We start from the raw sequence: 14,196 nt of genomic DNA, 5'->3' as shown, positions 1-14,196 counted from the left end.
ATGGTAACCTCAGGAGCCAAGCCAGAGTGCCAGAAACTGCAGTTCCTGTAGGTGCCACTTGAGGCTAGCTCCAAAAGGAGTCAAGCCCCAGAGACTACCGTGTTAAAATCCTCAGCTTTGAAGCATTAAAAAGCAATTTTACAGCCTTGTACAAAAAGCAGTTTTGGCCTTCATAGGCCTTTTTTTTTTAATATCCTTGAGCTTCAATGCCAGCGTTGGGCCTGGGAGCTTGAGGGTGCTGCGCAGCATCTTTGTTGTTCTTCTGAACAGAGATCTTGGGTGTTTTTCCTGTGATCTGCTGGATCCATTTAGCCAATACGTGTCTTTGCCTTATTTTTGCCATACTTTATGTATGCAGCTTACTAACTACCAGGTAGCACACCATTATATGCCAGCTAGCTCTACTTCAATAACCTTACAAACACTGATGCTGTTTCGCTTTCCATCTTTTTCTGTCTTCATTTATGTCCAAAGTTATAGCAGCTCTGCATGCTTTAGGTTTTTAGAAATTCTGGTCATAACATGGTATCATCTTTAGATGGAAACTAGCGAGCTAACTTCCTGCTAACTTCTAACTGTTGAACTTGTAATTTTCCTTTTTTAATGAATGCTTGGATCTTAAACTGTATTGTAACACTTAGGAGAGCAGCCACACTAAACAATTTATTGGAGATGAAAGAATATGAGGCAATTTTAACTCTCAGTAACGCTGCAGTGTTTGAATTTGGGAACCGAAGAAAAGTCTGGCTAATGACGTTGTTAAGTTGGCTTCAACAAAACATGGCTTTGGCCAAAATGCTAATTTTTAAGTTTTAAAATGCAGAGCTCAAAACCACTAAGTGATGTTGAGGTGACTATGTCCATTCTTTAGGCTTTCTATGGGTGTAGGTTGTTTCTTTAACTACTGGTTTGGTTTGCACTCCCCTATACTAAAATTAGCATCTGAACCTTGACCATACACTTTTGTTTAATGAATTATGTGCACCCAAATGACAAAAGAAGCTTTTTTTTGTAACTTACCCAGTCATATTTAACAGCCAAGCAGATTTTTAATTTGGCCAAGTTTGGAGACACCATCTCTGCCTCATTAAATGAAGGCATATGGGAGTTTGTTGTTCTTGCAAAAACACACTGGTTTCCATAATCCACACACATTGTTGTGAACAAATTTGACAAAAAACAGCTTTGAAAAAACTGTCGCTAAAAAAACTTGTAGTCTCCATGTTTGCCATGAGTGTCCAGTGGCATACATAGTACAAAAAGGCAAACAGAGACAGTGACTGCATCACCCCCTCAGCCCCCACCCTGCCAAAAAAAGACAAAAAACAATCTTTCTCAATTGTTTAACAAGATCCAGATAAAGAGCCAAAAATACCATGTTATGATTCTGAGCTGATTGTCTTTTAACTGTATGCCATTTATAATCCAGTTTTGAGATCCCTTCCCAGACGCCTTAACACCCACTCACATCCTGGGCCATTTGACCTCAGTAAATCACATGATAGGGCGGGGCTAGGTTTCACAATAGGCTCACCTGACACCTTGGCTGATTGTGACCCACAGCCGTTTTCACATCTTGCTCCTTAGCCACAGAAGCTTGTTTACTTGCTAATACTAACTCAATATTAACACAAAGTGCAGACCATAACTGATCTCTGTGCTTGTGTAGCACACTTGCCTTCCATCAGTTTCCTGTCAAAGACCAGAGGTTTATCCACAATGCTCATGAGCAAACAACCAGAAGAAAGTGCCTGGCCTCACAGTTTGATAGCTCTTCTTAAATCCTGTAGTTTTGTTAACATGTAAATGCGTGAAGTTGACTTAAACGGAAACATAGTCGAGCCTGCTTCCAGAGACAATAGTCACTGCAAAAAAAGACAAAAACAAAAAAACACCATTTTCACTTTGGTACATTTTAATTGATGTCTGTTCCTCACTGGACAATCACTGCATGCTCCCCCTGAGTGTATCACAATACCATCTGGCTGACCTCAGCTTGTCCAGATATTGACATGTAGACCTAGAAGAAAATATTTTTAAGATACTCTAAAGCAGTGACTCTCAAACTGTGGTACGCGTACCACTAGTGGTACTTGGGCTCTTTCTGGTGGTATGCGGGAAATCTCCGTTTCTTTGAAAGATTAAATATTATACAATTGTGGAGGTATACAAAGACAACACAAGAGTTCCTGAGGCTCTTCTGGGAGCTGGAGTCAACCAGAAAACGCCTCCCCGAGTATGAGTCCTCTATGAAAAGCAGCCTTTCCTTATTGCCAGGGGTTGAGGCCGCTACAGAGCACTGGCGGGCTCATTTCCCTGGGCCTTAAAACTCCAAAGGCAGCACGGTGCTGTCACGCTGATGGTAAAAACACAGCCCTTTTCCGCGGTGCCACCGTGCCGCGATCCCAGCCACCATCGATGAGTCGGAGGCCCCCAGGAGAATCGGTGGGGGCATGGGAGATGTCGTTGGTGAGTCGGGAATTATCACCTGGATGAGGGAGCTGGGGAGTTGGCGAGCAGCTCACACCGGCAACTGTTGCACGAAGACGTCAGTGAAGAGGAATCCACCTTCATCTGTTCCTAGCAAGGGCAGCATACTCTCCGTGAGCTCGAGAGCGGTACCATCACCCAGGACCCAGAGATAGAGGAGTTTCTCGACCCGCTCTGCATCTTAGAGAGAGTAGCGCAGCAGCAGCAGCGCAGCAGCAGCAGCGCCTTGAGAGCGGTGTATTTCCCTTGGGATCCCGGAGGAGGGTCATCACACGGTGGGAGGACAGCAGATCCAGCAAGGCCACCACATGATGGTATTTCGTGTCGTCGGCTGAAACGCCACGAAGAGCAAACTGAGCTTCGATGTGCACGAACCATGAAGGAGGCTCGTGAAGCCAAAAATCCAGCAGCTTAACCGCCACAGCAAACATTAAAATGTACAGCTCTGCTATCACTTCCAACATAAATGAAGACAGAAAACTAAACAGCAGTGGAGTTTGTAGGGTTACTGAAGTTGGGCTAGCTGGTATATAATGATGTGGCTAGCTACACAGCTATGGTTAGCATAATATAAACACAGTTAGGCTGGAGGACGAACACTAACTTTTTTCCACTCAATAAAAGTTAACGTTAGGGTTCCCGATGGTTAGGAACAAATGTAATTGCATGCCAGGATGCTGTAAACGGAAGAAACTTCAGTGAGGAGAACAACTGCAATATAGTAATGATAAAAGCCAAGAGAGGCCAACAGTGATCACTGAGTTTTTTAGGGGCTTGTTAAGATTAAATAGAACAAAATACAAAGCATTAAACCTGTTAAAAACACAACGGCCTTAATAAATGCCGAGTAGTTTGGACCCGGAAGCAGGTTTCATCAGGTCATCACTTAAAGACTAGATATCCCACCTGCTGTGGATGTTTTAATGCAGTACAGTTGTTATTATTATCACTTGTCACATCCTGTTTATGACACTTAATAACATTCATTTAAGAAATAAACTTGTCTCGTGTAAACTGTATGTGGTGTTAAATAGGCCTATACTACTGTACTTTAATGTCTGTCATAAGGGTGGTACTTTAAAAGCCATATATTTTGAGACGGTAGTCATTGTGAAAAGTTTGAGAACCACTGCCCTGAAGTTTTTTCAGTGTTAAATTAGCATATATATTATTTTCAATAGTAGTGTTTGTGGAGTGTGAATATATAATTCTGAAACTCAGCACATGCCAAATCAACAACAATCTGATTTCACTTTGGACTGTTTCTCTTTCGGAATCGTCTCCTCGGGCAGTTCTGGGTTGCTTAAAGCTTGGATGCTATTTTTAGATCTAGGAACTTCAGTTTGGGATTGTTTGGGAGCATGTTAGTACTTTGATTCAACATTCACTCCTCTTAAAGCCTATAACTCGAACGTCTTGAGGCATTTCAGGAGCTTGCAGTGGTGATACTAGACTCTGAACACACAAACTATGTGGCTGGTGCGTGCCATTGTGCCATCAATGCAATCTTCACTCTCTATCTTATTTATTTGCCAGATTTGACTTGTTGTGATGTAGAAAAACAAAATTCAAATTATAAGTGGAGGACCTCCAGCAGGCATCACAGAAGCTAAAACGCAAGCTGCCAGAACAATACTTTTCAGGGACTGATGTAAAAACAGCAGGCGTGCTGGAAGCAGGCCAGGTGTGTTCAAGGACACTACCTTGTAGGGAAGATCAGCCAAATTTAAACACGTTTTTTTTTTTTTTTTTAATTAATGGAGTCATGGAACAATATTATACCACCTCATAAAAAGCAATACTGCTATTGGTTGTCAGTTTAAAATTAGTGAGAAGATGGGCGGTCTGGGTGTGAGCATCAGACTCTTAAATTGCTGCATTTTTAGGCATTAATTTGTAGCTTTTCTGCACGTCACTGTGTCAGGTGAGGTTAGCGGTTATGCTGACTCTAGTTGAGGTGGATCAGGATGCCCCTGTGATGCCTTCTAGGTGATGTGTTCCAGGCATGTCCCATCAGGGGAGGCCCCAGAGTAGCATCAGAACATGCTGGAAAGATTATATCTCTCAGTTGGCTTGGGAACGCCTTAGTGACTGAATAGCTGGAGGAAGTGGCCAGGGAGAAGGAGGTCTGAGCATCTCTGCATAGACCCCCACCCAAGAAAATATTCCACGATTATAACCTGCATTCTGGAAAAAAAGATCCCTCCCTCTAAGAGGAATTCCTTTCTTAGTTACTGGGATGTGTCAAGTTGGACTAATGGTTTTCTTCACAGTGTCTTTTTGAATCCTTGACTCCCCTGTGTCTCTGTTGGGGGGAGGCATATAAAATTTTTAAGCTAACAGTTCACAACCCTTAAGTGGTACATCGCTGTGGTACTCCACTAAAACCATGTGACCTTTCCCTGGTATTTAAAATCGTCTGCAAACTTTATAACTAGATAAAATTAAAATACACTGAATAATGATAAAGACAGTGACATTATCAGAGCCATAACCTGCGGTCACTGGCTGTTTTTAGCAATCCAGCTGATAATGAAGTCACTTTTAAGAAAGCACAGAAATCAAGCCATAAACTCAGAGGACAGTCAGCTTTTTTCACAACTAGCAGCAGGACTTTCTACCGCCGCGCATGCTCAGCTTTCATTTATGCTTATCTGTTTATGACAGCTCCCACAGTCTATTCCCCTGTGCATTGTGACTCAGTGATTAATCCATTCTGCACACGCTGTACACTTCGTGAAGGTAACACAATACCTTCTTATCTATCTGTGTATGAATATTAAGTAGCCAGCCTTGGTGAAGCCAGCAATGTTGCAATGAAGACTGATAGTTTTGATAAGACCACCTAGAAACATCCACTAATGGCGAGTGAGCATTGAACCCTTTTAATCAAGGTTAGAATCAGGATGTGTAATAGATCACCGAGTGTTGAGGACTTTTGTTAGGCCGTTCTGCAGAGATCAATCATTAAAAGAACACATTAGTGTTGGAAGGAGTCCAAGGCTTTCATTTGTTGCCTGAAATATAGATTCACACCCAGAGTCAAATCTAATTTTAAATAAAAACAGGAAAGCTGACTCAGATACATCACTTGTTCTATTTTTTTGTTTCTTTTCTTTTTTCCCAGAAGAAACCACATCCATAATTCAGGGTATCACAATGGGGTACAGCCTCCTTTGTTGGCAAATCATGTTTTGTTCAGCTTGTTAAGTGATTAACAAATAAATCAAGACTATTTCTTCTTTTTTCCATTCATTTCCCCCCTATTTGTGTATTTAAGTGCAATTAATTTGTATTTGTTTGAACAAGGAGGCTAGCTTTAAGTAATTATTAGATGTTCCTTTGTAGCAGTTGTTGTGTTTTTTCCTTCTTACATCTTTTTTTCACATTGTGACTGGCATATTCACCTCTTACTACAGTAAACATGTTTAAACACAGAGCAGTCTTGATCAGCATTAGCGCTCATTTACAATTGCATTTCTGTGCACTTTACAAATGTCAAGCAGTCCAATATTCACTTCCTTTTAAATTTGTTTTGGTTTCCATGAACTCCTGAGGGAAATATCTGGCTCTTTAGCTGCTAAATGCTCCAGTGTGTTCACCATCTACTGTAGCAGCAAAGTGCTGGCTCTTTGTGAGAATTTCACGGGGCTGTGTGCCTGTTCAACATGAGGGGGCATGTGCTTACAGATTGGGTGGCTATGGAAATGGTTAAATCCTATTTTCACAGTTTAGGCTTTAAATGTTCAACAGTAAAATTTAGAAACCTGCATGTTTGTATCCGTATTTAAGCCTGACTCTTTTCTGTGAACAGTTATCTGGATATTCATTTGCAGAGTCTGTATGCAAAGGACAATATTTTTGCTGTTTTTCTGGAGCTTGGAGTCGTAATTTTACTGACCAATTCCGTTTGAGTGGACTTTGGCTGGATGTAGTTAAACAAACAATTATCTAACCATTATTTAAACACTGGCTGCTGTTGGCCTATGAAAGCAGACCAAATTTCATGAATTTGTAAGTCAACATTAGAGTTTCTGGTAATACGGTAATATTTACTTTGTCAAAAAAAAAAAAAAAAGCATTAGAAGGTATAAAAATTATGTAAAGCCATAAAATGAAAAACATATCCAATCATTTTCTTGTCAAACGTTTCCAGGCAAGACAAGTCATTGAATGAATATGTTGACTTGCAATCCAGTTTAATTGCCAGTTTATTAGATGACTTCAACAAAGTGTTCAAACTGGCCTGTATTAGAAAGATGAATATCCGAGGCACATTATTACACTATTTTGAGACAAGTTACTACCAAATTGCTTCAAAATACCTCAAAATGAGCTTAATGAAATAGCAAAATTTCTGATTTTTAAAATCTGATGTGTTTTTTTTATGTTGTATTGTGAATTAAGCAAATGTTAAGTATTAAACAAATACTTGCAAAACTTTTAGCATGATTCTGCAAGACTGAAGGTCACTGTTTGTTGTCCAGTGGGCAATAAATACAGTGCAGTTATATGATGGAGTCAGTGAGTGATTTACATACAGATTACTGTGCACAATGGGGTGTGCAGCAGCAGCGTTGTGTAGCCACCGAAGTGACTACGGAATGAGAACAGAGACATTTACTAACAAGTAAAACACAGAGAGAGCCACCGGAGAAGAAACTCCTTTAAGTCAGCAAATACAAAGGTGGTTCAGAGAAATTCTGCAGTACCGGTAATGCCACGCTCATCTTATTGGTTCTGATTTAAATTAGCTGAGACTAAGTGCTGCAGGAAGTCGTGGATACACAGTAAATCAGATGCAGAGAGAGAAAAGGCACTTTTACCAACTTATTACATATGGAGAGAGCACAATTACATTCCTGATGTGCAGCCTTGGTGATTTATAGATGAGTCTCTCGCTCAGAGGGTCTCGGAAAGGTGATCTGTTGCAGAGGCAGGCACAGGTAATTTATTCTATTCCCAAGTTTGCCATTTACTTCCCCCCACCCCAACCACTTGCGCTGACTAGATTTATTCAAACAATAGCGGCATCATGCTGTTATGCTGTAAGTCTAAAAATAAGAAAGAAAAGATTTGGACATACATATAAAAGTTCTAGTACCGTGGACCGGTTCTGTAGCTTATGTTCATATTCAGGATGTTTTTAATTAAATGTAGGATTTCGTTCTCGGTTTCATTCTTCTGACTCTACCGTGTAAAAAACACGAGTGGAGATTTCATTTCGTGAGTTGCATCAGAAAGCCAACAAGGCATCTAGAAGTCTGTTCAAATTCAAGAAAATAACAGCAGTGTCATTCCAACACTTAGAGTAATGGTCTGTTTACATACAATAATTAATTTTGCAGTACATGAGGTGTGTAATTAGATGTTTGAAATCCCCTTATTTATGTTGAGCGGTGTCAAACCTTGATAAACCGCTGTCCCTGCTAACAAGCATACTGTGAATATGGGAAGCTGGATATGACAGTAAAGAGTGTAAGGTGACACAATTTTGAAGGATTATTGATTTGGGGGGAGTTATATTTCTTCCACTATGTGACAGGTGATTGTCAGTAAACAGTGTAAGGTGATATTTTACTGCAAACTGTTTGCACAATACAGATGCACCTAGCATGTGTAATAGCATGCCGGTGCTTCGCAAAATATTATGTTAAAATGTGAAAATGATCCCTCATTGCAGTGGGAAACAGAAGATAAGTACAGTATGTCTTTAAGCTAGATGCTTCGTAAGCAGGATACTTTAACTAAGACTAGCTTCCATTAAAAATGCAATAATTTGCCCACCCTACAGTGCAAGGACTATAGACTGCTGTGACTGGAACAAAATATAAACGATGACAATCATCAACCTCCCTACGATTCGTGCTTTCTTCAGCTCCAGAAGGCTTGAGGATTAAAGTTAAATTCTTAGATGCCAAAAACTGAACTTATCCTCCATATTACGCCACAGTGAAATTGATGTTGTCAGCCTTCTTTCAGTGCAGCCTCCACAAATGTTTTGGAGGTGGGTGTATTTAGGTTTGAAGTAAAGTTAAGCTTTTACTGCAAAACATGCCTGAAAATCTGCTGCTGCTGTAGTTTGTGCTTTCCGGTGGAAATAATTGCAGTGGTTTTGCGGCTGGGCTTGTAATATGTGGTTGACCGCCTCGATTTGTTGGGTGATGCGCAGACCAAATTCTTCCTGGTCAAACAATTGCCGGTGTCGACTGAGACTACAAACTAATTGACACCATGTGAAGGAAGTTTCCAGAGTGGGTTCATTTTGTTGAAATGGCCAGTTGTTGAGTGTAAACTTTTGTAGTAGTTTTTAGCGCTGCTCTACTGCCACATCTATCTAAAAAAAGAGTTAGCTGGCTCGATTGTAAAAATATGAGAAATGACATATTTCAGTGTAGTTTTCTTCTTCTTTCAGGCTGTTGTCTTCGGGGTTGGCACAGAGGATCGTCTGCCTCTGTCTCACCCCATCCTTTAATCCATTTTGGTCACACCAACCCTCTTGCATGCCCTCCTTCATGACATCCTACTCTCTCTCTCTCCATCTGAGCACGCTTTCCCCCTCTCCTCCTTTGTCTTTGCCTAACAATAGCACAGCTTCCGTTGACACCCTGCTGATCAGCAGCACTGGTGGCAGTCTTGTTAACCCAGGCTTCAACCGATCCAGTATAGAAATGTCGATGATCTGCATATTTTATTTGGCAAAGATTTTATACCGAATGCCTTTCCTGGGCATTTGCAACCCTTCCCATTTTCCCCATTTATCTTGGCTTGGCACTGGCAATAGGAGCACATTGGCTTACTGATGACAAGCCTCCTCTCTCCACAAAATTCATAATAATTTCATAACGGATTCATTAAATATGCTACAAATGATTGCTTTTTATGATCATAAATAATTGAGTCTAAACACACTAGCCGGTCTAGTATATAGTATATTTCTCAAACAGTGGGAGATGTAGTTAATCTAAAGATAATGTGCAGTCACTCAAGCTGTGCTATATTTTTACATAAACACCCTAAAATGCTGAAGAAGGAATTCTAATGACTCCATATAAGTAAACACTTGACTAAACTGCTGAGAAAAATCTCTCTTAACAGGAAGTATCTTTCAGCACTTTCAGGCCCATGGAGGGTAGCAATTTTCCACAACAATTTGCTGTGTGAAAAAAGCACAGATGTGCATAACAGAACAAACAGTACAAACTACAAGACAGGAATCACAAAGTTACTGATATGCAACAGTGGCACATAAATACATGGAGAGTGAAGGAGAACTGCTCAATGCATGATGGGAGGTCCCCCAGCAGCCTGAGCCAGTAGCACCAAAACCAACAGATGCTTCAGGGTCACCTGATCCATTAGATTAAGAAATGGCCCGTCAATAACAGCTATAATGCACCATGTCAAAGTAAACATTTATTTGTCAGCCTTAATAATGCAGACTAGTAAGACAGGAGCTGAACAGAAAACAGACAACCAGAATGAAGTGGATGTGCTCCACGTCTCAGAAATATTTCATACTCTACCAGCAAGAACAATCAATATGTTTCTACAGAGGAGAATCCATGAGAAGAGACTGTCAGTTTGCAACTAATACCATAAGTCACATACCGACCCTGCGTTCTGTATTAAGTAATGAATCTATAGTAACAACACAGGAAATCGGAAAGTAATTAAGCACTTCTGCAAATAGCTTTAGCTTTTTTTTTCATACAGTAGTTGGAAAACTGCCTTTTTGTGTGTTTTGTATATTTTGCAAAAACAAGGCCCTAGTCAGTATGCAAGCACATACACCACAACTTGTACCAATTTGCAAAGCAAGCACATTTTACCTGAGTTTGGGAATTATTACCGCTGCTTTGCAAGGGATTTGTAGTAATGCAACAGGCAAAGCAAATTACATCTTTCCACAGATAATTTATCTGAATTTCATACGCCTGTAATTGCTGCTTGTGCAAAACACCCCTGTGTTCTTGTTTCTGTGCCGCACCTTCCCTGCTTTTTTCTCTACCTTCTCTCAAAGGTCCCGTCAATCCCCAGTGAGGCTTTGCCCAAATCGCAGCCTTTGACCTTGTTGCTTCATTATCAATAACTGCTTTTAATTCATGTTTGTGGTGTGTGTCCTTGCTAGCAAATAGTAATTTCAAATTGGCATTTTAGCCAAGGCCATTTTGAATTAAGCTGTAATTAAGCTTAAATACCACCAATAAAAATATTTATCTTGGTCTTTGCAGTTATTTCAATCTGATTTAGCTTTATTAAAATAGTACTACCTGTGCAAAGGACAATTTGAGAACCGGGTATGGAATAAGTATGTTTTTTTTAATTAAAAAAAAATCTATTATGCATCATGAAATGAAACAATACGACAAAAGAAGTGGCTGAAATTCGACATCAAGCAAGAATGGGAAACCATTTTGCTTTTAAAAACTATAGCAATCGGTTTCCTCAGTTCCCAGACGCTTACAGAGTGTTGTTAGCAGAAGAGGTGATGCAACACAGTGGCAAACATGTCCTTGCACTGACTTTTTTACTGGCATAAAATTAAAAATCAGAGAGCAGTAAGATTTCTTAGTTTCAACATTTTCAGCATGTTGCCTTCAATTAAATATGGGGTTTAAGTACTTTGCACAACCGTGTATTCCTTTTTATTAACATTTTACGCAGCCTCTCACCTTTTTTCTGAAAACTGTAAAAAGAAAACGCCATTCAGTCTCTTTGCGACTCTGCGGATGACAGTTATCGTTAATTGAGTTGGGCCACTCAGCGTCTGAGAGTGTGTCCCTTTGAGCTGAGATCAGCAGTTAACCTTAGATGACCTGATGACGGTAAAAAATGAAACTCCTCATGTGGCTGACCTCTCCACCTTCTTCTGAAACACCCAGATCCTTTGATACAAGTCTCTATGGAGACATGAAGGCTTCTCATTGGCTGAAAAAAGTTTTGTTTGATAAGTGATATCCGGTCAATACAGAGGTGATAACTGGTAATAGAACAAAACAAAACAAAAAAAACCTGGAAGGTGATAATGAGAACTGGGAGGAAAAGAGCGAAACCGAGAAAAGGTTCATACATTATTATCACATTTTGAGAATAAATTCATTGATTGCATTCCCCCAAATTGGTAGCCTTAGGGACAAAATGCTCCAGGATGCCAGAAAAAGGCTGCATAGTCTAAATATTTATGTGCTGTGCGGATTGTTTTGTGCAAAAATATGTTGGTGTTAGGAAGCTGTTGCTCTCAAAATATAACACAAGCACCAAATAATCCTTAACCGAATAAAAAAAACTATTTATTTAATTAAACTCAGCACCGAAAAAAGAAACCACCATCTTGTTATTATTAATTTCTACTTTTATTAAAACATCATTGGCCTCCAACATGTAAAGAATGTACATAATAATAATAATAATAATAATAATAATAATAATAATAATAATAATAAGGAACTGAATAACATCTGAAATGTCTTTTTTCTGTGTTATTTTATTTCTTTATGTCTGTCAATTCTCTTGTGAGGCATACTTGGGATTCTCAAGGCTTGAGATAGTTTTAAAGGAATGTACAGTACAGGAATCAAGGAGTATCTTTGCCCCATCGTCTTATTTCGCTTCTGACATCTACATGTTTTTGTTTCATTTGCAGTTCGTCACACCCATCAAACACTTTCATCTGCTCCAAAACAACTTGAAATAGGCTAAACCTCCTGTGGTCAACACGCAAGCCCTTCAGACTTACACACTCTCGCGTGCACGCATGCACACAAACACATATCGTTTCACTTTAACGCACTCTGGGATGCCTGCAGTGGATGGTATAGTGATTTGCACCGGTGCTTTGATCAGACTTTTGGTCTGTAGCATTTCCCACAGAGAACCTTCCTCAGCAGACCCAAACATAGAAGCCATCAACCTTGCTCTAGCACAGATAGCCAGAGCAGATAGCCTCTCATGAATGACCCTTGTCACTCTCTGCTCCTCTTTTCCATCAGTGCTTCACGCTGAGTGGTATGTCCTTTGGTGCTGGAATTCAAAGGAAATGCCACAGATGCGCTGTCATAAAAGTGACCTTTAAAAAAAAATGCAAGATACTCACTGAAGGGGAACCAGCTGTCCATTTTACACGACTTAATGTCACTGGTCAGAGCACTGTGGAGATTGTCTCTAAAGTTTGAACTTTTAAAACATTTGAGACAATTAAAAACACAACAGCACGATAAAAACTTTTGTTTTGACTTGAAAAGTCTGCTCGCTGCACTCAGTCAAGTGTAGGTTTACAGTGTATTCTGACAGGCAGGTGATGCTAGAAATCTCTTTTATGGTTTCACAGCAGTTCGTGTGGGCTTGACAAGAGCAGAATATCATCCTGTCATGCAGCTGATTTCTCTATTCTCTGTCCTCCACTCCTAGAGCTTTCACTTATTTTGTACTGTTGCTGAGTCTAGCGCTGGCGGTCATGTGTCGATAACATCCTGCGCCGGTGAGGGTTCGTGTGGCAAACTGGTGGCATTGGGCAGTGGCTGTGTGTGGCTGACTGAGTTCTGCTGCAGCTCTAGTGCCATTGCATTCTGTGGGTGGGGGAACTCTTTCACCTGTCTGCGATACTCCAGGAAAGTGGAGGCCTTGGTCGCGATGGCCACCACGTTCTTGCCGACGAAGATTGTGGAGACCCGACTGTCCTGAAACAACACCATGTTTACACCACGTATGAGGATAGTGACCACGTTTATGGTGACCAGACTTAGGACTGGGTACAGCATCATTTTCTGGGGTGACATGTGCTCCCCCTGCATGCTGATTTCACTGAGCGACACACAGGGAAGAATAAGCAGCAGGATGTAGCAGTAGAAGAACATCAGGCCCTCAGCCCATATGGGCAGGCCTGTCCGCTGGGGCTCCCACAGGTTAGCTTGGATATCCAGCAGGTCCAGAAGATCCAGAGCCACCCAGAAGAGACGACTCCTCATGTCCTCCTTCTTCCGGAAAGTTCTCACATATTCCATGCTATCCAGAGCCACTAAAACTAAGTATAACCCAGGCACACACACGGATAATAGTAACGTCAATGCTTTCCGTGCTACTGTCTCCAGACTTTTCCTGTCAGCCTTGCAATTCTGGAAGACAAAGTAGAGTTTGATCTCCAGCACAAAGATGTACAGAAACCACAGGATCATGGCGTATCCTCGTCGGGCGGTGCGCACCTCAGCACCGACCCAAACTGCCACATATCGTAGCACTATGAGGAAGCACACATCCCCGACTAGCACTATTATGCACACACCGATTTTCCTGGGACCCTGGTTCTGCTCCACCAGGTAGGCATCCATGAAGGCCATGCTGGTCATGATGACGATGGTGGTCAGGCAAACGTGGCGTTTGTCTGGGGGTGGCAACACCATGGCGGGGCACCTCTTGGCTCTCACTGTCAGGCCACAGCTTGTGAAAATAAAAATAAAGTAGTCTGGACACTCCAAACCTTTAAGGCTGGAGGGGGGAAAATGGTATTTAAGGTGCTCTGACAGATGTTGTGTGCACAGGAGCAGATGTCCAGCTACAGTTTATTTCATAATAAAATAAGTCACTGCACTAATAGTCCATAGAGGACGATGATTATTGCAGCGTAGAAGCAGAGCTCTGTGTGGGGTACGACGCTAACTGCTGACTGCTCTCAGACCACGTGAAAACAGGGACATCGCCTCGTTACTC

The 14,196-nt window shown here is 41.0% G+C and overlaps 1 protein-coding gene across 1 annotated transcript; it reads right to left on the bottom strand.

Moving 5' to 3' along the window:
* Positions 1–12,944: 12,944 nt before the first annotated feature.
* tmem121ab (transmembrane protein 121Ab) lies at positions 12,945–13,889 on the bottom strand. Its single transcript, XM_031730246.1, has one exon. The coding sequence runs from the start codon at positions 13,887–13,889 to the stop codon at positions 12,945–12,947; it is 945 nt and encodes a 314-aa protein (XP_031586106.1).
* Between the last annotated feature and the right edge of the window lie 307 nt (positions 13,890–14,196).

This window comes from Oreochromis aureus, linkage group 15, assembly GCF_013358895.1.
Source record: "Oreochromis aureus strain Israel breed Guangdong linkage group 15, ZZ_aureus, whole genome shotgun sequence".
In the NCBI taxonomy this organism is placed as follows: Eukaryota; Metazoa; Chordata; class Actinopteri; order Cichliformes; family Cichlidae; genus Oreochromis; species Oreochromis aureus.
Note: the sequence above shows the minus strand (reverse complement) of the source record. Positions and strands in the feature narration are given on the sequence as shown.